Source organism: Myxine glutinosa, chromosome 1 (genome assembly GCF_964187855.1).
Source record: "Myxine glutinosa chromosome 1, kmMyxGlut1.1, whole genome shotgun sequence".
NCBI lineage: Eukaryota > Metazoa > Chordata > Myxini > Myxiniformes > Myxinidae > Myxine > Myxine glutinosa.
This window is the reverse complement of record NC_136261.1, coordinates 201,212,739-201,239,271: the sequence shown is the minus strand read 5'-3', so window position 1 is coordinate 201,239,271 and position 26,533 is coordinate 201,212,739. Positions and strand designations below refer to the sequence as shown.

Below are 26,533 nucleotides of genomic sequence, written 5' to 3'. Positions count from 1 at the left end.
CGGACGCTTGGTTTCGTGCACGAACTCACGGTGACTGGACGTGTCAAAAGGTATTTACCGCCCAGGTAACTCCTCTCGCCAGACGTTTCGCAACGGCGCGTTTTCCGCGCAGCGTAAGGTCGATTCCACCTTCTCGTCGTCGCGGGGCGAGGAAGAAGAAGCACCGTCCTTTTCTCTCCTCGTGTCTTTTCTTCTTCCGTTTCCGGCCACTTCCGTTTCCGGCCACTGGTTCCGAAGGGCTCCTGACCCTCCAACCACAACAACTACACAACAACTTAATATACTACACACGGAAGCAAAGACCTGCATGGTACTTCACATACATTCACATAAATATGTAACACATGTCTGATCATGGGGATTTCACGCCCCTCCGTAAAATTAAAGGATCTGCTTCAGAAAAACTGCAACTGCTTCAAAAGATCCGGGATAGACGTCTCAACCAACCGCATGACTCCCCATGTCGTATGCAATCAGTATGTGATCAGATCCCGGCAACTCTTCCTGATGACCTAGAAAGAGTAGGATATCACAGCAAGTGTTATAAGCACTTTGTCCGCCACTTTCATCGTCTGGGAGATGATACAGAACCAGGGCCATCAACCTCATCATGGCATCACTCTCCTCGTAAACCAGGAGGTTCTGCTGAACCCATCTTCCCGCCAGAGTGTATATTTTGTGAGAAAGTTGAGACCAAAGATGCTCATCGCAATACTGAGAGGCCTACAACCTTCCCATCCTTTAAAAACAAAGAAAATGCATGGGAGCAAATCGAAACACGGGCTGAGAAAATGGGTCTCTATCGACTCCATCGAAAGGTGAAAAACAAAGACCTCTTTGCATGTGAGGCCAAACACCATCCGTCATGTTTTAAAGCTTTCCGCACAGCATTCTACAACTATGAGCGTGCGATTCACAGAGCCGAAGCACCAAAGGAGCAGGCTTGCATGTCAGCCGCCCATGAAAAGGCATTCAACTCAGTACTGGAACACATTCAAACCCAGGTCATCCAGCAGAATAAAGTTCTACAGCTTTCTTCCTTGCGCTTGCTCTATGTCGAGGAACTGAAACTGAATGGATATGAGAACTCAAATTATCGGTCAGAGAAACTACTGAAATGCCTACAGAATGACCCAATCAAGGAGCATATCCACTTCACGAAGGTTGATCATGACAAATGTGATGTCATTTCTTTCTGGCTTGTGCACAGCTCAAACATAACAGTTTCCAATGCTCTCGCACGAGCATTCACACTCGGAAGCACAAACAAGAACCAAAATGTTGCCCTCCAACTTCGCCAGGGTATTCTACAGGCTTTCAGAGAGTGTAAAGACCAACCATGGCCACCAACAGCTGAAGACATGGAGCTCAATCCTGAAGACATCCTACCTCCAGACCTTGTCCGCTTTCTCAGCGTGCTAATGACTGGCAAGGAGGGCATCGAGACAGAAAAGGTGAAGCGTCTGGTCTTCTCCATTGGACAAGATCTGTGCCGTGCAGTGTCAGATGGAAAATGGAAGTTACCAAAGCACATTCTCCTCTGTGTGACTGTAAGGCACCTGTTCCGAAGCAAACAGCTCACCACAATACTACACAGGCTTGGACACTCTGAGAGCTACGATTTCGCCTTGGAGTTGGAAACTGCTCTCGCCAAGGTCCTGGATGAAGTCTCAACTTATCGTACACCACAAATTGTGACAGGAGAGGGCAACCTTGTATTCCACTGTGAGTGGGACAACTTGAATAAAACCACTACCAGTGTGCACGGCAGCAACATTGTAAACAGTGCTGGAGGAATCATGGTGCAGGAGGTCAAGCCCGGGTTCGAGAGCAGCAAGGACCGAATGCTACCTACCATCAATAGGTCACAACAGCGTAGCCTGAAGGTCGACACACCAAAAACTCTCCCACCCTTGCACTTTACTCGCGTTGGCCCGAAGTTCCCTGAAGGCTCATCATTCACACCGCCAGCAGAGAATGACACAGTCTATGCCACTACGATGCAAGAGTACTACATCTGGCTCTTCATCAGATACATCGGAAGCTGTGGCCTGCAGCCTGTGCCTGGGCTAGGGGGTTTCACCTCTGCAACTGGTTCTCCCCCACCCAGCAAATCAACAGTCGACTACTGCACGCCTATCCACCAACCGATCACAGACAACGCAGTTGTTCGTGAGCTACTGAAGCGTTCCGAGGCAGCAACTGCTGAGGTGGGTCAGAGATGGGTCCTGAATACATTTGATCTGGGTGTCTGCATGAAAGCCCTTCCCATCATCTGGCGCTGGCCAAATGAATTTGCTAGTCATGTAGTAACGATTGGACCCTTCCACACATCCATGAACTACATCGGGATGCTCACTGGACACAAGATGCGTGGTTCTGGATATGCAGAGATTCTCTTTGAGGCACAACTAGTAACAAGTGGATCTCTCAAAGGTGTTCTCAGTGGAAAGGCCTACGCAAAGTCCCTCTTTTGCCTCAAAACAGTGTGTGAGGCAATGGTACGTGTGAGGCACAATGTGTGAGGCACACTTCCCGTGCTACGAAAAATGGTGGGAGAGGACAAGACCCTCACATCCAAGTCCAAGGTTGATCTGGCTCGCCTTCCTCCATGCCAGTCTGCCCTGAAGCCGCACATCCAGCGTGTGAACCACCGCGTAGCATTGTACAAAAGAGCCGATCAACCTATCATCGAAAAGCCAAAACCTTATGAGGAGCAAGGATGGATAAGGACTGATGAAGGACTGTTGAAACCAATGTGGTCCAGTGGTCCCATCCTACCAACCTCACTGGTGGATCTTCTGAACACAGGAGAGCACGAAGAGGAGGAGGAAGAGGAAGGAGAAGAAGAGTTTGACTCTGACGATTTCGATGAAAATGATGATGACTGACTCAGTGTAGAATCACTAATGCTAATGATGTTTATCTAAAACAAGCAAGAGAAGAGTGGTCACATTGAGTGCTAGGACTATTTTGACAGTTGTAATATTTAGAAAAATAAAACTTTGTGTTAACGTCTGTGTAGACGGACCTTAATATGAGTCTATTATTTCGTAAAACTGTGATTATTTTGTAAATAAAGCACTAATTAGCATACTAGTATACCATAGACACATGTAATCATGTTATGAATAGTTCTATCATGATCTATGCCCTTCAAAACATGGGTCTAGACACCTTCATTTTTCAATTATCTGCAATATTGGCTGAGATATGTCAAAAATCGTTTTTTTTATAATGGCAGCAGTAATTTGCATAAAAATGGTATGTGGGACATTGTTTCAGCTTGGGGCCATAGCTAGTCATTTTCTACACATTTTTTCCAATCTAGAAACACTGATTAGAAGTATATCTCCGGGGGGTGCAGGGGGACCTAGTCTTCCTACTAGACTATTTGTGGGATTTGTCGGAGGGTGGCGGATTTTTTGAAGAGGGCTAGTAGTGTTTGGGCATGGGTCGGGGGGTGGGAGGGAGGTGGGGTTGGAGTGGTTTGTCTACAACAGGTGTGGGCCATTAGTGGGGGTGTGATGGGTGCAGGTGGTGTGGAAGGTGCAGGGTGGGGGCGATTGTATGAGTGCGGGATGGTATACTTATGGCAGTGGGGGTGAGGAGGGGATGGATGACAGACTGAGTATGCCAGGCATGGACCTCGATCTCAGTGTGGTGTGTACGGGTGGGAGTGGGAGTGTTGCTGGGTTTGTGGAGTGTGTGTGTGGTGGGTAGTGATGACGTTGGGGGGATTTCAAGTGAGGGTGACAGCAGTGGGGTTGTGTTCAGCATTAGGGGTGCTGTTGGTGTGGGTGCTGATGGGGATGCTGGGGGTGCGCCTGAGGGATGTGGTGTGGATGATGTGGGCAGTGGTGCGGATGCAGTTTTTGCACAAGGTGGTGGGCTTTGGATGGAGGTGGGAGAGAGGAAGGCCAGGGAGATATTTTTGGATGAGGCTATAGGTTCTGTGAACGGTCCATTTTGTGGCAGGGATTGAAAAACTATTGTGTTGTTTCAGAGTGATGGAGGCAACATGAATTGATGGATTATTGCCTCCACCACCAAAGGTGGATGGAGGTTATGTTCTCACCCTTGTTGGTTTATGTTTTGTCAGGTCATGGTGGAAAGACATTGTTTGTGGTGCATGTGGGAGCTAATTATGTGGTAATAATATATTCAGAGGACTTGAAGGTTAGGTATGATTCATACAAATTATTGGGTTATTGATTTGGGAAAAGCTGTTTCAATGTAATTTTTTCCGGGATTCTCCCGAGAATGCGTGGCGGTGGGGAAATTCACAAGTAGAGCAAAAGATGGTGTGGGTAGCATCGATTTGTGTTTTTGAAGCAATGAGTCTTTTAGGGGCAAAGGGAGTGTTTCCACAATGAGGGCATGAGACAAATCAGAAAGGGGGCAACAAAGTTTGAAATGGAAATTTAAGAGGGAACTTAAGGATTTTTTTTAGGATAGAGAGGGTGTGATACTGGAGATAGAGGAACTGTTGCTTGGTGGCATGACTGGTGGGCACAGGCAGCAAAGGGTCGTTACAGGACGGGGAGGTTAATGATATTCCATACCAATGCCAGGAGTTTAAATAATATGATGTAAGAGCATTGTTGCTAAAGTAGATAACGAGGAGTACGATGTAGTTAAAGTAAGTGAGACTTGGTTTGATGAGGAGGGTCGTTGGAGGGCATGACTAGAAGGATACAGGATGTACACATGTGAGATAGGAAGGGATGTGGAAATATTGTATCGAGAATAGGAAATGACATTTAGGAGGGAACTAATGAAGAGGATTCTGTATAGATTGACCATAGGGATTGTAAGAATAGTCTTGATACTTGTAAAATACATTTATAGGGCACCTGGCATGAGAGGAGCAGGAGAGGGGTTCATGAAGAATTCATAGAGGCCTGCGGAAAGAATAGGGTGTTGATTATGGTGGATTTTATGGATTCCAGGATTGCTTTTGGGTCAATTTGTTGAAAAGCCCACAAGGTGATCCCAATATGGCATGGAGGAGGTGGAGGTAGGACACCATCTGGGGGCAAGTGACCACAAGATAGTGTGTGCAACTTTATTGTTGAGATGTGGAGATCAGGAGAGGAAGGTAAGGCTGTTACATTTCAAGAAGGCACACTTTGAAGGTGTGAGGAGAGAGTTAGGTGCTCTAATTGGGTAAAGCTAACATGTGGGCAGTCTGCATCAGCGAAATGGGCAACCTTCAAGGAGCAATTGTGTAATGTGGTTCAGCGTTGGAGGGACTTATATTTACTCTGAGGATGAAAGAGACCAGGATTCATGAGCAGGGAGGCAAGAAGTGGTATTACCCCACACTCGTGAAAAGCGGGGAAAGCAATTGTTTCTTGTCCGTCTGTCTGTCTTATCAGTTTATGATCATCAGTTTAATGATCCAGGAACAACGTATTTAAATTGAATGTTATATTTTGAACACGAATAGGAAGACAAGTCTTTAGCTTTACCAGACTTTGGCTTTGAATTTGGCCCGATCGCACATGTGCGGAGAAGTGTGAGATAATATTTTACACTGTTTTTACTGTGCCTGCCTGGCAATCAAACAAAATGGAAAAAAATCATTCCATAAAGGAATCTTGCTGTTTATAAGGACATTCTTAAAGGACATAAACAACAGGCATGAAGAACTAATGTAACTTATTAGACAGGGCGGTGTAATAAGCACTGGGTAAAATGGCGGTAAAACCCATAATTTATTTATTGATATGCCTTTAAATGGAGGTGGATGGAGGTTATGTTTTCACCCCTGTCTGTCTGTCTGTTTATTTGTCTGTCTGTTTGTCCGTTTGTGAACAAGATATCTCAAAAAGTTGTGGACGGATTTAGACGAAATTTGGTAGAGATGTAGCGTATGTGACAAGGACGAAATGATTAGATTTTGGTGAAGATCCGGATTCGGATCCGGCTACTAAAATGTTTTGATTCTTCACCATTGGGAGATCGGGCCAAAAACGATACATAGCAGGATATCTCAAAACGTTGTGGACGGATTTGGACGAAACTAGGTGGACCGGTTGGGTGTCCGACAAGGACGATTCGATTCGATTTTGGTGAAGATCTGAATATGGATTCGAATATGAGAATAATTTAATTTTTAAGTGATTCTTCTCCATTGGGGGATAGGGCCAAAAACGATACAGAGCAGGATATCTCAAAAATTTGTGGATGGATTTGGACAAAACTTGTTGGACAGGTTGTGTGTGTGACAAGGCTTCAGTAGCGCTAAACTTCCGGATTTTAAAAACGATTTTTAAAATTATCATTTTATTAAAATTGAAATGTATACCTGAACATTGTGTGGGGTATCGTGTTTTATGAACCCTCTAGTTAAGAAAATACCTCGGCAAGCCAAAAGAGAATATGTAAAGGATATGGCCCAATATTAAACATAACAGCAAGATATTCTATATAAAGTACTGTATATAAGGGATAAATAAATGGTGGACAAGTGTGGAATCTATGAGGAATAACACAGGAGAATTGGTGGATGATGATGGTGAGATGGCAGACTTATTAAATCGGTTTTTTGCTTTTAGATTTACACAAAAACAGTCAGGAGAACTTCCATTAGCCCAGAGTATCCATCTTAAAGGTGAGTGAGCAAGGGCTTCTTGAGGAGATCCCAGGAAGAGTGGACAAAGTAAATTATCCCAGGAAGAGTACTCTCCTTCTTGAGGAGAGTGGACGAAGAAAAGAAACAGCTAGGAAGCCTAATGGATGGCAAAGCTCTGTGGAGCCCAGATAATTTGCATCCAAGAGTATTGATGGAGGTTGCAGAACAGATAAGTGGGATATCAACCGACATCTTTAACAGCTCATTCAGTGAGGACAGGTGCCAAGGGATTGGAGAGTTGCAAATGCAACACCCGTTACTTAAGAAAGGAACCAGAGAATAATTGGGGACCTATAGATCTGTTAGGCTGACTTCAGTTGCGAGGAAGGTGTTGGAGTCGTTAATTAAGGAATGGATAGGGAAGCCATTTGAATAATTTTAAACTAATTAAAGGTCGTCAGGATGGATTTACCAAAGGGAGATCATGTTTCACAAATAAATTGTAGTTCTATGAAGTAGTTTCTGATTGGGTGGATGAGGAAAGTGCGGTGGAAGTAGTATATCTAGGCTTTAAGAAAGTTTTTGATAAGGTACTACGTAGAAGGCTGTTGGCTAAGGTGAGGGCTTGTGCATTGGTTGGTAGAGTAGGTAACTGGAAACTGCATTACTGATGTGACCCAAGGAGTGGCTGTGAACATGTGGATATCCAACATGGGGAGGATGTAAGTAGTGGGATACCTCCAGGGATCAGTTCTAGGATGGTTGTTATTCATCATTTACATCATTGAATTAGACAGGGGGTTAACAGTAGGCTTTCCAAATTTGCAGGGAAAGGTGCTGGGGTTCAGTAAGAAAGGTGAAAATAGGCATTATATAATGGAAGGGGCAGTCTTGGAGGATGTGACCCAGGAAAAGGATGTGTCGGTGGTAATAGATGTGGGGAGTAAACAGTCAGCACAGTGCCAGACAACCAAATGTAAAGCTAATACAGTTTTAGGGTTTTTTTGTGTGCATAGACGAGGCTTGTGGAAGAGCAAGTACACTGAATGGATAAGGAAGTAGCAGACAAAAACAGGACGCAAAACATGCAAAAGGACCAGTAGAGAGAGGGGGGAACACTGACAGTAGTGTAGAAGGCCAAGATAGAAGGAGACTTGGACAAACAAGGTGTGAGGAGGAATGGGGACAGGAGAGTATGCACAGGGTGGACAAGATGGGTACAGAAGGAAACTGCAAGGAGAGAAATTTGGAAGGAGGAGGGATTTTGGTGGGGTTAATGAAGATAGAAAAGATCATGGATTTGAATTGGGGATGAACTGAGATGCTGGTGAACAGCTGTCTTGAAGACCTGGAGGGAAGAATGAGATTGAAGAGAGTGTGGAAGTTGGTTTCACAGGCAGGAAATAAAGAGGAATAAAGGGTGGAGGAAAGCAATGATCCTGGATTTAGGTAGTTTCACCAGAGGGGGGTGATGGTGGACCCTGTGAGCCATGGAAAAGCATGTAGGGGTGTTGGGGTGGGAGAGGAAAGGGGTGGGGGGTGGAGCATGGAAAGAACAGAGGGTGAAAGCCCAGAAAGAAGGCAGTAAAAGAAAGAAAGACCACCGACCTGTCTGCATTGGCGAAATGATAAGGCCATAGACTCCGCTTCATCATGGGAGATTCCAATGATCTTGAAGGCCTTGGTTTCCACAACATCAAGCTGAGCAAAATGTGATGCAGGTGAGCCAGCCCAGAAGACAGAGCAGAACTCCATCATGCTATGGTGAAGGTTGCATTCAAATGGGGATACATTACAAATGAAAACAGGTAGTGTCAACTATGTACAGGAATTTAGTGAAGTCTCATCCCGCATATTGTGTCCAGTTTTGGTCACCACACCTGAGGCAGGACATAGTTACCACAGAGTAAGTACACCATAGAGCAACTACATTGATCCTGAGTCTCGCGAGACTAATCAATAAGGAGCGGCTGAAAGAGCCCGGACCTTTGTCATGAGAAAGGAGGCGATTCCAAGGAAATCTGATTCAGACGTTTTCAATAATGAAGGGTTATCGACATATAAGTGGACAATCATTTTTCAGAAGAATGGACATTGACAGCACAAGAGGTCACAGTTGAAGAGTAAAGAAGAAGAGAGTTAGAAAAGTAGTGAGGCAGGGATCTTTCTCTCAGGGAGTGGTGAATGCATGGAATGGTCTCCTCACAATGGACAATTTAAAACTCGAGTTTAATAGGTATCTGGAGTAGTGCGGAAGGGGGTGTACTAAGATGTTGGCCTGATCGTGCAGGCCTTATGTGCCTAATGGCCTCCGTCTACATTGAAGTTCCTTGTATTTCCTCGTAAGTTGAGAGATGTAGGTAACATCGAGGAAGAACCAAAACTGCACAGAAAAGGATGAAAATCAGAAAATGTAAGACCATTCCTTCATGGTTGAAAGAAAAGAACTTGTTGACTTCAGTTCATATGAAAACATTAATGTCCACCCAACACTAGGACACAAGAAGGTTATCCAAAACTTGATTTCAGGATGTCCTTTTACCAAACCAGGTGGCAGCAACCAACCTCGCTGGTGCCGCTTTTTGTGTTTTTTAAATATGGAAGAGAAAGAGGATAAATATTGGTAGAGGAGGCAATATTGCTCGGTGAAAAGAGAGAATGCTAGAGTGGGATTGGAAAGGACAAAGGTACATATGGGACAGGTATGCTGATGCAAACAACCTAAAAAAAAAAGCAGGTTTCCCTTTATCTGTCTCACCACCACAGCCATTGTAAACAGTTTTTATAAACCCCTCATTATTTATACATTTTCTTTTTTGGAAATATATTGACGGTCCTTTTTTCCCACGACTCTTGTTTTCAAATTATTTCATATAATACAAACTTGGTGTAATACAAAGAAACATTTTGGTTCTAATTTTATTTTTCTTTCCCTTTCATATCTTCGGCGCAGGCAATTCTATCATAACTCTGTCTAATCTACAGCCACTGAAGGTGGACACAGGTTATGTTTTTACCCCTTTTGGTTACTTGCCGGAATAGATTCCAGCAAGTATTTTGGTTGGTTGGTTTGTCTGTCTGTTTGTGCGCAGTACTACGTCTACATCGTTGCACATAGCATCGCCATACTTTTCACACATATTTGCCTTGCCCTGGAATAGACTGTGCCCAATTTTTAACTCACTAGGCCCAAGGTCAAGCTCAAGGTCACCCAAAACGTGAAATCAGGGGGGTCGAGTTTTCATTTAAAATATATTTCAAACCACTATAACTCTAAAAGTACAAGAGATATGCATACACTTACTGTTACTGACATTAGGAAGTCACATACGACATTTCATTTGGCACCATGACCTTTGACCTTGGGTGACCTTGAAAGGTCAAACTCAAGGTCAAAAATTGTTTTTTTTACTAATAACTCTGTCAAACATTATCCGATTCCCTTCTAACCAACACCAAAATGTTCATTATTCAATTCCCGAAAAATAACATGTTGCATAAAATGGTCACAAATGCTTAGTTTTTATTATTTTGGGGGGTCAAATGTCAGGGGGCCAAGTTTTCATTGAAAATATATTTCAAACCACTGTAACCCTGAAAAGACAAGAGATATGCATGCACTTAATCAGTTACCTTCCATTGCTTAGCGTATATACGTGTATAGATTTCCCACCATTTTGATCCAAAATGGCCGATAAATAAAAAGGTACATTCCGGCAAGTCCTCGGTCTCTGACCGATTTTTCATTTGTCTGTCTGTTTGTCTGTGAGAATGGTATCTCAAGACCCATCCCATCGGTTGGCATCCATGGGGAGGAGGAAATATCTCTTAAGGAAATGCCCCGCTGAGTATGGTGAGAAAAGCGGCGCCATTGCTATGACGTCGCTGGTACCCAGAGTATCCTGGGAAATGACGGCGCTTCTCTCAAGCTTAGTGGCTGGGTTAAGTGTTTGTTTCGTCTGTGTGTGTGTGTGTGTGTGTGTGTGTGTGTGTGTGTGTGTGTGTGTGTGTGTGTGTGTCAGCTCTATTACTAGCCTTAGCCCATGTATACAAAAGAGGTTATGGTCAGATTTAGACAAAATTTGGTGGACAGGTTGGTTGTGCGACAAGGACAAATTGGTTAGACTTTTGTAAAGATCCAGATCCGGATCCAGATACGAGAATGTTTAAGTGATTCTTTACCATTGAGAGATAATATAAGGACAAAAACGATATATAGCACGATATCTCTAAAAGTTAAGGACGGATTCGGTGTAAACTTAGTGGAGAGGTTGGATTGTGATGAGGAACAATTGATTCAACTTTGGTAAAGATCCTAATATGGATCCGGATCCGAGAATTATTTATTTTTAAGTGATTCTTCACCATTGAGTGAAGGGGCTAAAAACGATATATAACACGATATTTCAAAAAGTTGTGGACGGATTATAAGAAAACTTGGTGGATGAGTCGGATAAGTAACAAGAACAAGCCAATTCGATTTTGTTCGGATTCATGTCGGATCCAGATCTGACCTATCGGAGGGATACAAAATGTAAACTCTTCAGCCTGGCGGAGGGTATGCTCTCTACTGAGTACCGTTCTAGTTTTCTCAAGTAAACACTGCCCTGCATTTTCTAATGCTTCCTCTTAGACCTGACATCCCTATAAGTATTATAATTGTTCAACTCTGAACACTCCCTAATGTAGCCAGATTTTTGGATTACAAATTAACAAGGTGACCAAAACTGAATGCAGCAGGACTCTAAAAAGCAGCTTCTCCAGACTTCTATACAAATTTGTAACTACTTCCATTAATTTAAAGATCATGCCCACCATGTAGGCCAAAACTCTACTCACTTTATTTATTGCTATCTGGAAGCAAATACTAACATTCAATTCAACCTGTCATTTCCTGTTCCACTCTCAAGCACATAAAATAATTCTGGTAATTGTATACCTTCCTCCTTGATATTTCTCATCGCTCCATGCTTTGTGTAATCAGAATCTGAACATAAAGTAAGTCTTTATGAAGGCTGTTCGAGATTGATGGGAACTTTTTATTGTACAACCAAACAAATATTGGTCAATGTTGAAGTTTTGTACTATTATAGAGAGCTTCGTAAGTGAACCTCTATGGCAATTGCATGTATATGTAAATCCATTCAAAATTTCCACTGTCATTCCCCATTCCCTTGGGAACCAAATTTCATGTTGTCATTTCAAATGTCCCTTCCATGATCCGCCATCTTGTCCCTTCCATGATCCGCCAACTTGCTCACGTGATCTTACTTTGGTCTGGCGCAACCGATAAATTATTTTCACCTGGTAATTAAAATCAATAAATTACAATACAGTACTGTCCAGAATTGATTTTGAATTCGAAACCGCTCATCATTTACGCCAGCTACACCGACTTCTTTTTTCCACCAGCTACACTGGCTTCAGTTTTCCGCCAGTTACACCGACTTCAGTTTTCCGCCAGCTACACCGACTTCATTTAAGCCAGGTACACCGATTTAAGTTTTCCGCCATCTACACCGACTTCAGTTTTCCACCAGCTATACCGACTTCATATATAATTCTAAGCCCAAGATCAAACAACCTAGCCTAGCTAGGCCTACAGATGTTTGCGAGGGCTGCATACTCGATCGACTGACCATTGTCGACGAAGCTCTCATTTTACGCAATGCGTATTTTCATATTATTGTTTACCCTGAGCAAGTTGTACAGGAAGTGACATCACACTGCATTCTATGTGAAGCCAAGATGGCAACCAACAAAGTCACATGTGAGTGGTACAGAGGTCAGAGGTGTATCATTAAGTTCATTGTGAGGCTGAAATTCACAGGAGACCGAGTAGCTGCACAATTTAAATATGAAAATCTTACATGTAGTGTTAAAAGGGTGTAGCGAGTTCAAAAATGGCCGTGAATTAAAGAACGATCTTGAGCATTTTCATATATTACCCCATCTCTGTTTCTCAGGCAAACACTGAAGGTGTTGAACAGCTATTTTTGTAGAATTGCCAGATGACCATACGTGAAATTACAGGAGAATTAGATGTCGAGATTGGTATTGTCGAAGTAATCATTCATTCCCACTTGAATTTGAATAAGAGTCATGCATGCAAGGTGGGTACCAAAGGACCTCTACCAAACCAGATCTCCAAAGACCTGGGTAATTTAGTGATGGTGAGTTGGGAAATTCGAAATCGTCTATATACAAATACGCCATTGTGTCTCTGTGGTTGTCTATCTGCCTTTGTTCTCTATGCACAACCACATCTTTTAAGATACAAACTCCAAACTCGGGTACAAATACAACTTTGTGTGTGGGGTAACATAGACTCTGTGGCCATGGCATCACGCAGGGTTTGGTGGGCTGGAAGGGGGAGGGGGGGGGGGGGGCATAAAGTCTCTATGTAAATGTGTACCGTGTAGCGACACCTGGTGGTGGTGCCAGAGGGTATTACAATTTCCTTCTTTACCTGGGCAATGCTGAGGTTAAAGCATTCTTTGCACGCATAAATTTGTCCTCCTTCCCTTCTCCCCCCATCCCACCCCCCAAATTGGAGGGGCCTGTCAAAGCTCCTCCCCACCCCCTCAAAAAGATGTAATGTATATGCAGTATATCTCTCCTCTAACCCTTCCTCCTCCCTTTCCCCCCTCCCCTTCCTCCTTCTAGCAGCAAGAGATGTGATGACCAACTGGTCCATCAGCAAAGCGATGGGCATAGGCTCTTCTATTCCAACATAAAATCCAGGCTAGTCATGTTGTGATTTACATCTGTTTGTACCAGTCTCATTTTGGTGACAAAAAGTTTACAAACTATGAGGATGTCAAATCACATATCCCGAAATATCTGTGACCGAAGACTATCTTCCACATCAGTGGGATGAGTGTGTATGTGTATCAAGGGAATAGCTTGAGGAATCGGTGAGATTTCATCAACCACCTTTTACTTTTAAATTTTCTTGAATATAGAAAATCACCATCAACTTTGTACTGTGTTCACACGTTATAAATGGCACTGGATCTAGCAATGATTCCTGAGGTTCTCAACAAGTTAATTCCTTCTATCCTGACATATACTTGTTTATTACGACTCACCTTGTTCTGTTCTGAAGACATTCGTTTCTGTTGTCAGCTAGCTTGCCTCTAACTAAACATGCTCAAATATAATGTAGTTAGAGTCTATGTTCTTCATTGTTTTACCTGCAATGCCATGTTGTCTTCCCCGTTAAGTGTCTATCAGTGGGTTCCTTCACCAGCTTCGCTCACCATTAAACAAGCAAGTTATGTTAATGTTGAGACACAAAGAAACACAAATTATTGTGGTGCAATCCAGTGATTGCCTTGATTCACCTGGTGGTTGTAGGTGTCGCCAAGTAACCACCGGCTCAGGTCGTCCTTCCGCTTGACAGGTCATAGTAACATCGGCCCCTTCACTCACTGTTTGCTCTTCAGACACCTTTGTTATCTGTGGTGGAACTGGTGAAACACATGTGAAAAGTAAGAATGAAACCTGTTCAAATGGTATCAGACATAATCTAGGATAACGTGACCTTACTTTTGGCTTTACAAACCAGGAATGTTCCTCTGGTGTTCGTGGTCAAAGCGGAGGTAACATTCACACTCACAGACATTGTATCATCCACTCTACACATTGTATTGTGTTGCGTAAAAATGGGGAGTGGGAGAGGGTGAGGAATCCATAGCTAGATTGTGTTCAGACTTTAGTATGAACCATGCAGCGATCGAGCAGCTTAGGTTTACCGCCTGTATCAGTTTATTTGACAGAAGTAAGTCATATTGTAAAACATGTGCTGAGGAGGCAGCACGTGTCAACCTAGAATGTAAACCTCCTGTAACCAGGTAAAACCAGGTGAGGATTTGGGCAAGAAATCACACATGAAAATAATGTACACATTGCACTTCAAAAGGAAACATCAATGCAAACTCTTTGGCTGGCAGACCTCAAGCCATGGTGGTAAGGTCAGCTGTAGAGCCCTGGCTGAGGGCGTTACAATTTTTTGAGGGTATGCCCCACGGAAGGATGGCCCAAACGAAGGTGTCTTCCACACCAGCAGGCTACCAATGATGGGATCTGCCACCCACGAAGGTGGTTCCAGCGGTGACGCAGCAGTTGAAGTTGGACCTTTGAGGGGAAGAGAGATCCTTTCCCTCTACTTGGCCGCCTCCCTTGCCTCCTGGCCTTCCCATCACCCACCTCATCGCTCCTCATCACTATCGCACCCTGAACCGCATTTGTCCTTCCACAACCACACCACCATTTTTAACCCAATGTCAGCCCTGCACAAGTCCTCGCCTGTTGTGTTACTGTTGTGAAAATGAGAGGAGCAACAAAGACCTCTTGAGGTATCGAGGCTTTAATGCAGTCGACCTGGTGCATCTACAAATAACATCATAAGCATTTCATTAGTCTACACTCCACAGGATACATGGAATACATGGCAATACACATGGAATACATGGCAATACACAAGGAATACATGGCAATACACAAGGAATACATGGCAATACATTCGTATGAGGCAACTACCGTTAAACAGGGAAAGCTCACCTAGCTCTCTCATAGAGTCATGACTTCGTGTGAACCGCAGTCATCCTCGCAGCAGACTACCTCTCTCTAGAAGCAGATTACATAAGCATCCCACCCCCTCGCCGCGAGGACAGTCCTCCTAAGCCAGGGATGAGTATCAAGCCAAGCACTCGCATTAAGGAGACTTTTCACCACAGTTACCCCTTCATTGTGCAAGTCTGGTATTCTGGCACCATTGGGGGTTAGGCAATATTTAGTTATTTTGTACATTAGTTTGTGTGTCCCATAATCCTCTGGTTGTGTCTGATGACCACGCTTGCTTCATCTGCATTTATTTATGACATCCTGTCTCTCTCATCCCTCTTATTCTTTTTAAATAAACTCCCTTTTAATTACAAGAAGCATTTCCCCATATTTTACCTTTTGTGCATATTTACCACCAGTCTCGGCTTTGTTTCAGCAAACCTTGGGGAAATCGTGATAGTAGTAAGAATACAGTAACAACTAACAGCTCCTTTTGGAATCCACAGGTGTTGTACAAGCACCCAACTCAGATGGTCTGTGTTAATTAGGGTCATCATAGTCTGCTTTTCTCAGACATGTCCTCCTTTTCGGTCCTTAAGTCTCCATCCGGCAGGATTTTTTAAATGTCAAAATGTTGGAGATTTGGCCATTTAAGATTGTGGTATACTTTTTATAGCTGGTACATACATCTCTGTGGCAAATAAAGGTGTGATTGATTTACAATCTTACGTGGACTCTGCCAAGCGCAATATTTACAGTGATAATTCAGTATTTCGACTAGAAGAATGGCGGTTTGCAGGAAAAATTAATCGAGGTCCGGAAGGACTGCTGAAAGGATAGGACTAACCACATGTAAAGAGGTAAATTGAAATTTGAATAACTAGTACACCCACTCACTGCGGGAGCGACAGGAAGGGTCATTCCTCTTTGGGGTATATAGATTACAGTCGATCTATGGTCGGGTCTCAAGAACATTGGGTGTGTGTTCATTTACTAAGTTTCTTGTGGAGAGATCGCCAAGTGGTGTAAGCATTCGAGGAAGCACTTCATTCAAAACTGTTAAGGAACGGCTGGCTTGGCATGCGCTAGCTAGCAGCTTGGTAAATGAGCACAACCCGGGCTCCCTCTCTTTCAGTTTCATGTTAAACATCAGGAGCGAGTTTCAAAAGGCCGCCACAAAAAACACTCCGTTAGCGCCAGAAAGTGTCATGTTATTAACCCAACCCTTGTGGGGTATATAGAGTACCATAGATCTTCGCTCAATTCTGTAAGTAAAATTTACTTCATGGATGTCGGAATCCCTCCAAATTTCTTTATTTAGTGTTATAAACAGTACTAGCGACTGTTTAAAAAGCTAATCATATGTGGTTGTGGTTTATAATATTTTTTACTTCTGGTGGAGGCCATTGGGCCGTTGCTCCCACGAAAACGCCATGATAAGCTATTTATAAACGTTGAATCATGTTTGTTCAAGGAGGAAAAACACCTTGGGGAGGTGGGATATTATTGGTATTAATATTGTTTTGTAATAACATTAATATTACGCTATTATCATTAGTTTTGTTATTCGAAGCGGCCTTGGAAAAACGCCACGATAAAGCTAACTTAATATGGCTATACACCTCAACACGCACCCCATTGACGGCAATGGTGGGGAAAACCCGCTTGGGGGAAAAAACCTTCTTGGGGAGGGGGGCAAATGAATGCGCTACAACCTTCATTATGTAACCCTTGGTCATCGTATCAAGTTTGGTTGAGATTGGATAAGTAACGACAGAATGTATTGGAGTCAAACATTCATCAGACAGCCACAAATGGCGTATTTTAGCATGATTAAAACATTGATTTTTGAGGCCATAAAAATTGTTCCTATTTATAGATACTCAATGTAGACGAAATGTAGTACAGGCAGAGTTGGTATTGGTAGATACTGATACAGATACACCACCTCTCATTTTTTTGTCCTCTATGTCCTCTTTTTTGAAATTCAAATATGGTAACCCTAGTGTTAAAAGACCCGATTGACGTGACAATATTCAAAATAAGTCTTTGAGGCGATGGGAAAGGGGGGGAAAGGGACTGTGTGGGATGGGGAGGGGGGGGGGGGTATTGAGTAAAAATTTTTTTTTACAAAAGCCATAAAAGCAGTATTGTAATATTTGCACAACATGAGTGTGAAGAGTAAAACTTTGATAACCACAGTAACTATTTTCAACTAAAAAAAACATGTTTATTTGAAGTTGCGATATTTTTCTTTTTTTCTATAAAGTATCGAGCCTCATGGAAGAGTGACACAATAGAGAGTATAAGGACTGATACTGTAAATGCACTGTATGACATCAGCACACGTGGTCTAAAAACATGCTCTGCTGCTCTTGCATATCCTCTTTCCACCATTTTCAAGCTGTTAATTGGCATAGGTCATCTTCCATTTGCTTGCAAATCAGCCAACATCACTGCATTACATAAGCAAGGTGAAAAAACCGATCCGCAAAACTACAGACTTATCAGCTGACTTCCAATCATCAGCAAGGTCATGGAATCCATCATCGCAGTTGATATGAAATAATTCCTTTTCTCCAACAACCTTATTTCAGATCATGAAGTCAGATTCACACCAGGGCACTCTACTCTGGACATACTGCTTCTGCTCTCCCAAACAATGGAGGGAGGATTTCAATGTCAGACATGAGATCAGGGCCGTCTTCACCCTCTACCATAACATCCCTAATCTTTCATAAAGGCAGGTAGCATCCCACTACTTCTCTGCAGATCTTGATAGAATCATGAGGCGGTCAAACACTTGAAATATGTCTTTCAATCCTGACAAATCTCACACTCTATCTCTCCAAAAGGAACATCTGGAATATCCTCCAATCTACTTTCTTAAGAATCCTCTTGAGGATGTTCAGTCACTCAAACTCCTGGGTTTCACTATCAGCTATAATCATTCTTGGGCAAACCACATTTAAAAGTTGGTCACCAAAGCCAACTGCCAACTGGGCATCATCCGTCGTACAGTCCTTCCTTGGCATATCTGAACTCTTATCCACCTACAAGTCATTCATCCGCAGATTGATGGATTACTGCTCTCCCCTCCAGATTGGCACCCCTGCATCACATCTTACTCAGCTTGGCACCGTCATGGAAACCAAGGTCTTCAAGATCAATGGCATCTGCTGCGATGAAGCCGAGTCTCTGGTCATATTACTAACACATTGCAAACAGGTCAGTGGTCCCTCATCTATGATCTTGCACTCTTTGCCCTTTCCGTGCTCTGTCCCCAACCCCCCACCCCTCACCCCGTAGGTTTTGGGATGGTGCACAAGTTCTGCCACCAACCTCCCCCCCCCTCCCCTACCTCTAGTGAAACTCCCATATAATCTATAATCACTGTACAAGACTACTCATTGTTCCTCTTTTTTTTCTTGCCTATGGATCCAACTTCCTCATTCTCTTCAATCTCATCCTTCCTTACAAGGCCTCAAGACAGCTGATCATTCTCCATCCAAACCTGTGATCTTTTCTACCACCATTATCCCTCCCCAAGCCCACACACTCTTTATACTGTGGCTTTTGTTCTGTCACGTCCTGATTTAATTCCATGTTCTAGCTTCTCCGTGAGCCTCGACATTGTACTGTATATGACAAAATGCACTGACAGTGGGATCAAAGTTGGACACAATAAATATGGGAATTAACAAATAGAAAAAGTGTAGGAGAGAGAAAGGGAAAGATATGTACATAAGGAGAGAGAGAAAGAGACAGATAGAGGGAGGAAGAGAGAGGGGGAGGGAGGGAGAGAGAGAGAGGGAGGGGGAGAGAGGGAGGGGGGGAGAGAGGGAGGGGGAGAGAGAGAGAGAGAGAGAGAGAGAGAGAGAGAGAGAGAGAGAGAGACAGACAGACAGACAGACAGATAGATAGGAGGTGAGGAAATACTGTACTTACCTGCAAGTAAAAGGTTTTGTTCAATAGGGTTAATAGGGGGGAAGAAAGGATTGTGGGTACAGATGGGGATGACCAGAGATTGTAGTACACTGCTGCTGTGAAGCTATGGAAGAAAGAGTGGGACTGGACAGCCTCACAAAGACCATTCCACCAACAAGACAAAAGTGAACAAAAATAATTTAATCATGTCTGCAGCAAGCCTGAATTTGAGGAGTTTAACGAGGAGAGGTTAATGGTAGAATGTATGTACTGGTATTCTAGAGACTAGAGTTGTAGGTAACGTAAGAGCAGAGAGAGCCTGACTGGATGGAGAGGTGGTAAGAAACAGAGGCTACCAACATGTCTGTGTTGTGTGAGAATAACATGACTTGTGCTTCAGCCTCATTGCAAGAGTTGCCAACAATGTTGAGAGTTTTAGATTCCACAGATTCCAGGACAGTCAGATGCGATACTGGGGTGCAAGCCCTTAGGGGAGAGCAGTACTCCATTGAGATTTAGACTAAGCTCTTTTTGGCTGTAAGTTGTTTTGATTTTCGAGGAATTACTTGGAATGGCAGAGGTCATCCAGCCTGTGGCTGTCTTTGGAGGCTACTATTGCAATATGGTCAACCAGGGAGAGCTCATGGCTGATGTTGAGGTCCAGAACTTCTGTGAACTTCTTTGAACTTATGCTTAAGCCATCTAAGAGTTGATTTGGGATACTTTTTTCAAGAACGGAAATAACTGAAATAATATAATAAAACTGAAAAACACGATGTTTGTTTGTCATCAACTGCGATGTGTAGCATATAGCGCCACCTGGTGGTGGCCGAGGGTATTACAAGTCAGCTGTGGCGATGACTTGCAATTTCTTGCTGTACTCTTGCCATAGTACAAGTGCTTTACTGACCCCCGTAAGAGAGAGGGGGTATTACTCTCCCATAGGGAGCGTATGTTTCATACGAGTACCATCCTGGGATTCCCTACCTCCTGCACGGAAGGACGCACATCAGGTTCATCCATCGGGTTTTATTGCAATACGGCATATACTTTATTCAGCAAATCATTCGCATATAAAATCCAGCCTACGTCTGGGTAAACTTATTGAACTACATATTTATGTAAAGCCAGACAATTATAGTGTTCTGTTACATCATGTTATAATATTGATAATTTTGTTATTAAACTACTTGGATTGATTGATCTTGTCATGTATGAAGCTGCAAATATTCACCGATGTATCCCTACACCGTGACCGCATTGTATCCCTACGCCCCAGCTCGGATGGCGCTGCAGTAAATCGGGCCTGTATCGGCAGAGTCAATAAACGTGTGCTACAATCAATCGTAGTTTGTCGAGATACCTTACATGGCGACGAGGATAAACATCTAGACCATGACTTCTTTCGGCCATATCGATGAATTCGACCCTCATGAGGGAGATTTTGACACGTATTCTGAGCGGTTGTCTTTTTACTTTGAGTTTGAGGTGAACTGCATCGTGACCAAAGCCCGGATGAAGGCCTTCTTCCTGTCCGTTTGCGGAGGTGAGACGTTCACACTCGTTAAAAACCTGATTCGTCCTCGGACAATCCAGGAGCTCACGTATGCAGAGTTCAAGGCCGCTTTGAAGGAACATTGTAATCCATCTCCTTCAGTCATCCTGTGTTGGTTTAATTTTTACATGTGCAGACAGCAGCAAGGTCAGTCGATCGCAGACTTCATTGCACACCTCAAAAAATGGTCACATCTGTGTGAGTTTGGGGACACGATTGATGACATGCTCCGTGATTTGCTGGTGGTTGGCATGTCCGATGACCGCACTCGTAGACGCCTGCTTGCTGAGAGAAGACTGACGTTCCAAAATGCCAGAGACACCGCCATTTCCATGGAAAGTGCTGAACGCAACGCTACAAGCATCGGTGCCACTCGCTCGACTGGTACCAGCCCTGCTGTGAATCGGTTGGATCATGATCAGCCAAAACGTTGGAACAAGGCTCCTCGTCAGAAGCCAGCGCAGTCTCAAACCCACAAGAAATGTTTTTGGTGCAACGGAAAGCACCCTCCGGAGACGTGTCGGTTCAAAGATGCAACCTGCCATTTCTGTTTGAAAACTGGCCATATTGCTCCAGCTTGCATCACTTGCAAATCGGGAAAAGCGAAAGCTGCTGACAAGAAGATTCATCAGTTTATCAGTTCGGAGGAACCTGAGTTTGACCAGGTGAGCTCTGTTTCCGACAACTCAGAATCGTGTGACCTGTTTCATATTGATTCTCACCATAAGCGGGACCCTCTTCTTGCCACTGTTGTCATCAACAATCGGCCATTGCAAATGGAGGTCGACACTGGTGCAGCCATCTCGCTCATCAGCCATGCTGTTTTCACAAACCTGTGGAGTGATGCTGACCGACCCCATCTGAAACCTACTACCTATGGACTCTCCACCTATACAGGCGAGAAGATTGTTCCCTGCGGTACATGTGACGTCACGGTGGGCTACGATAACCGCGAGTTTCACCTACCCCTGATCGTCATTCCTGGAAAGGGCCCTTCCTTACTCGGCAGGAACTGGTTGAGCATAATTCGACTGAAGTGGAAAAGCATTCATCAACTCCAGGCAGCCAACGTTTCTCCTACCGCAGCATACACACTCAAAAATGTGCTGGATACGTACCCGGATGTCTTCAAGGATGAGCTTGGAACCTTGAAAGGACATACGGCTAAACTCAGTGTTGACCGGGATGCCAATCATATATTTTGCAGAGCTCGCCCAGTCCCTTTCGCCCTGCGGGAGCGGATTGACAAGGAGCTGGATCATCTTGAAAATCTGGGCATCATCGAGCAAATCCAGTATGCCGAATGGGCGGCGCCCATCGTTCCGGTCATAAAATCGGACAAGTCCATCCGCATATGTGGAGATTATAAAATGACGGTGAACAAGTGTTCTTCATTGGATAAATATCCAATCCCGAGGATCGAAGACCTCTATGCTCGTCTCACGGGAGGCAAGACTTTTACGATACTCGATCTCAAATCCGCCTATCTACAGCTCCGCTTGGACAAGAATTCGAAACAGTATCTTACCATCAATACACATCGTGGGTTGTACAGGTACAACCGACTCAGTTTTGGAGTGAAATCTACACCTGGAATTTATCAGCGTGTCATGGACAGTTTGTTTGCCGCCGAACGCAACGTCATTTGTTACCAGGATGATATTCTGGTTACTGGTCATACGGACGCAGAACATCTACAAAACCTGGATAGAGTTCTGAAGAAGATTTCGGACTCCGGCCTACGTTTGCGTCGAGACAAGTGCAAGTTTATGGTGCCATCAGTCACGTACCTGGGTCATACGATTGATGCCGAGGGTCTACACCCGACAGATGAGAAAGTCCGAGCTATCAAGGATGCTCCTGCTCCACGAGACGTGACCGAATTGAAGTCATACCTCGGTTTGCTTCAGTTCTATGGTCGTTACATCCTGAATGTGACCGACGTTTTGGGCCCCCTTTATTGGCTTTTGAGGAAAGGAGTCTCCTGGAGCTGGGGATCCACTGAACAATCAGCATTCCAGACCTCTAAGGATCTGCTCAAATCGTCCAATGTTCTCGTTCATTTTGATCCAGAGAAGGATCTTGTGCTGACATGCGATGCCTGTCGGTATGGAGGTACCTGTCGGTATGGAGTATTATCACACGTGATGCCTGATGGTACGGAAAGACCTGTTGCATTTGCATCCAGAACGTTGTCCCCGGCAGAGAAGAACTATTCCCAACTTGACAAGGAAGGATTGGGAATCGTTTTCGGCGTCAGCAAATTTCGCCAGTACCTTCTTGGACATCATTTCACAATTCGCACTGATCACAAGCCGCTGATCAGTCTGTTTGGTCCAACTAAGGTGACATCTGACACACTACCGCCCTGGATCATCCGCTGGTCCCTGTTTCTCGCTGCTTATGACTATACCATATGTTATAAGCCAGGTTCGTCTATCACAAATGCAGATGCCATGAGTCGGTTACCCCTTCCAGAATCCGTTGATGATTCGCCTACACCAGGATCCATTATCGCACTGATGGATCATCTGGAAGATTGTGCTGTCAATTCCGGCCAGATCCGCACTCATACTCGACGAGACCCCGTTCTGTCCAGAACTGGCCAGGCTGTACAGCTTGGATGGCATTTGCTACCTGAGGGTGACCCAGTTTTTGCGGCTTTTAAAGCACGTAAAAACGAACTCAGCGTGGAAAATGGTTGCCTACTCTGGGGATGTCGTGTCGTGATCCCGGAAAATCTGCGTTCCAGGGTCATGGATGAAATCCATGACTGGCACCCCGGGATTGTGAAGATGAAGTCACTCGCCAGAAACTATGTGTGGTGGCCGAATCTTGATGCTGATATCGAACATCATGTTCGACATTGTTACCCCTGCCAGAGCACCTGGAATACATCTGCGAAAGCGCCACTGCATCCCTGGGAATGGCCCAGCGAACCGTGGCATCGCCTCCATCTCGATTATGCCGGGCCTATTAACGGCAGCATGATTCTAATAATTACGGACGTGCACACAAAATGGATTGATGCCTATGTGACGCGTGGTACTACGTCAGCCATTGTCATCGAAAGACTCAGACGCTGTTTCGCCACTCATGGTCTGGTCTGCCCAGGATGATCGTGAGTGATAACGGTTCGTGTTTTTCCAGTTCCGAGTTTGCCGAGTTCACACGTCGGAACGGCATCAAACATAAGTTTGTCAGCCCACATCACCAGGCTTCAAATGGCTTGGCCGAACGATCCGTGGGAATCATCAAATCCGGATTGCAGAAACTTCAGGAGGGAACCCTGGAAACAAAGCTTTCTCGTCTCCTGTTCAAATACCGCATCACGCCACAATCAACAACCGGTGCGGCTCCGTCTGAGTTATTGATGAAACGACACATGAGATCGACACGTGACAATCTCAAACCAGACATATCATCAAACGTTTATCAGAGCCAGCTTAATCAAAAGTTGGTGCACGATAAGACGTCCAACAGTCGCTGTATCAACATTGGAGATCCAGTGTTTGCCCGAAATTTTGGTGCAGGTGCGACGTGGCTACCGGGGGACATCATCGAGAAGCCAGGTCCACTGTCCTGCGTGATTCGCCTGCAGGACGGCCATGAAATTCGTCGACATCAGGACCACATAACCTACCGTCACTGTGAGTCGATAGAGCCTGCAGCATCGTCACAGTCAAAACATCAGTTCGACCCGCCACTGCCGGAGATCGTCGTGGCCGCTCCAGCCGGCTCGGATGCCCCGAAAACCTCTGCGAATGCTACACCCTTCATGGAGACCAAAGGAATCACCTCGGACTCTGTATCCACTGGTACATCGCCACCCAAAGGGATCACCTCGGACTCTGTATCCACTGGTACACCGCGACGCTCAATGCGTGAGAGAAAAGCACCTGACCGGTTGAATCTTTGAAGATGTTTTTTTTCACGTTGACACATGTTCTATTTTCACGTTGACACATGTTCTATTTTAACATTGACACATGTTCTATTTTCACGTTGACACATGTTCTATTTTCACGTTGACACATGTTCTATTTTCACGTTGACACATGTTCTATTTTCACGTTGACACATGTTCTATTTTCACGTATTATCATTATTTTCATAATCGTTTGCACACATATTTTCACATGTTTTGGAAATGTCAATTCTGGAAATCTAGCACGTATTGCTCTTGGTAATTTTGGACGTAAAGGGGAGGATGTCATGTATGAAGCTGCAAATATTCACCGTTGTATCCCTACACCGTGACCGCATTGTATCCCTGTGCCCCAGCTCTGATGGCGCTGCATTTAATCAGGCCTGTATCGGCAGAGTGAATAAACGTGTGCTACAATCAATCGTAGTTTGTCGAGATACCTTACAGGTCTGAGATGTCATAACATATTTTAGTGTGTGTCTGCTTGCAGATTAAAGCCATGTTAAGACATAGATTAGTTAACACACCATCATATTTTATAAGACTTCGTATAAATAAAATAGCTTTGCAATAAGTCATATTGAATTTAGCTTTGCAATCAACACATGCAGAAGACACACAACAATTAGATGTAGAGAGTGGTTGTGAAAAACCGCTTTAGCTTAACTGTGTGATATACTATTGTGTTATGCAATCTGTGCCAGTCAATCATCTGGGTCGATTGCTTTGGCCTGGCCACCTGAGAGTGGTGCAGTGTGCTGATTGCTGTCAAATAAACCCTTTTATTCTCCCTGAATGAGCCTCGAGTGACATCAGGCAGTCACCTGGAGATAGTACGCACTGCTCAGTCCGAGCAAGCAAGCCGAGACCACCATTGAGATATCGCCTGCATGATTATCCTGACAAGAACAATGAAAGAATGATAAATTAGATGTCCAGGGGTGAAATAAGTTCATTCACTGTAATCAAGAAGTAAGGTGATAGTTACGGCTATTGTAGTTTGCTGCATGCAGGTACTGTACGCTTAGTGCAATCTTGAACATGACTTATCAGACTCTATTATATCGCCAGGCTTTACAGGAATATGTCACATACCATAGAGTTTCACAGAGGAAGAAAAAAAAAAGAAGCATTTTCTTACCAGCCAAAAGTATGTATAGAGCACATTTGCTGGTTATGGAGTAATCAAAGCAGGTTGCAGACCAGGACGCTGAAGTACAAAGAAGCCACTGATCTTACTAGACATTCTTTCTAGCATAATGGTGACAGCATCAGGCTTTCTATCTGTTTTAACCTCTTCAAGACCATTTGGCTTCTTTCAAAGCAATGATCATAGTGACATGTGCTGAAATTCGAACAAACAGCTACAGGATATCTTTCAATGAAGTCATCATGGTCTTCAGTTCACAGAAGAGCGCATTAGTAAAACAAACTTTAAGGTTGTCTTTGTCCTCATGAGCATGACCATGCTAATCCAGCCCATTAAACCAAGCAGTCAATGCCAATTTAAGCAGTTGTACACGAATAAAAATTACACTACTTGGCCACAGCTGTCGACCAACAAGATACCACACAAAACTCTGTCAATGTTAGCATTTCCTGGGCATGGAATGGAGTCTAGAAGGAAGCCGTGCCATACTTGACGGAAGATGTGATGCTTGTTGAACTAATCTAACCGTTCGATACCTGTGAATTGTTCAGTGTTGGCAGCAGTGGATATAATCAGGAAGACTGTTGGAGATTTCGACACCTTTGTCTTGGAGCATCAGCCTGGAGAAAGAGGGGGAGGTTGTTCCCTTCTGGAGTCATTGAAAGCAAACAAGCAGTCTCTGTCTGTTCATACATGCACTGGGTATATGTTTTCGCTGTTCTTTAAATATCTGTGATTCCTTGGAGTAGTTTGGTTTCTTGTTTCTTTCATTCCTAAGTTCAGGCAAGTACCACTTTAGTATCTCAAGAGGTTTGGAAAGTTCTC

At 44.0% G+C, this 26,533-nt stretch overlaps 2 protein-coding genes across 2 annotated transcripts in view; one reads left to right on the top strand and one right to left on the bottom strand.

The window, feature by feature from the left end:
* The window catches only part of LOC137433546 (limbic system-associated membrane protein-like), a 498,837-nt gene that overhangs the window by 75,336 nt on the left and 396,968 nt on the right, over positions 1 to 26,533 (bottom strand). The window contains exon 4 of the mRNA XM_068125880.2: positions 13,927 to 14,052. Within this exon, the coding sequence (XP_067981981.2) occupies positions 13,927 to 14,052 (126 nt within the window). The remainder of the gene's footprint in view (positions 1 to 13,926; positions 14,053 to 26,533) is intronic.
* The window catches only part of LOC144893021 (uncharacterized), a 176,129-nt gene continuing 149,947 nt past the window's right edge, over positions 352 to 26,533 (top strand). The window contains exon 1 of the mRNA XM_078782438.1: positions 352 to 2,210. Coding sequence (XP_078638564.1) covers positions 468 to 2,210 — 1,743 coding nt within the window. The 5' untranslated portion in view covers positions 352 to 467. The remainder of the gene's footprint in view (positions 2,211 to 26,533) is intronic.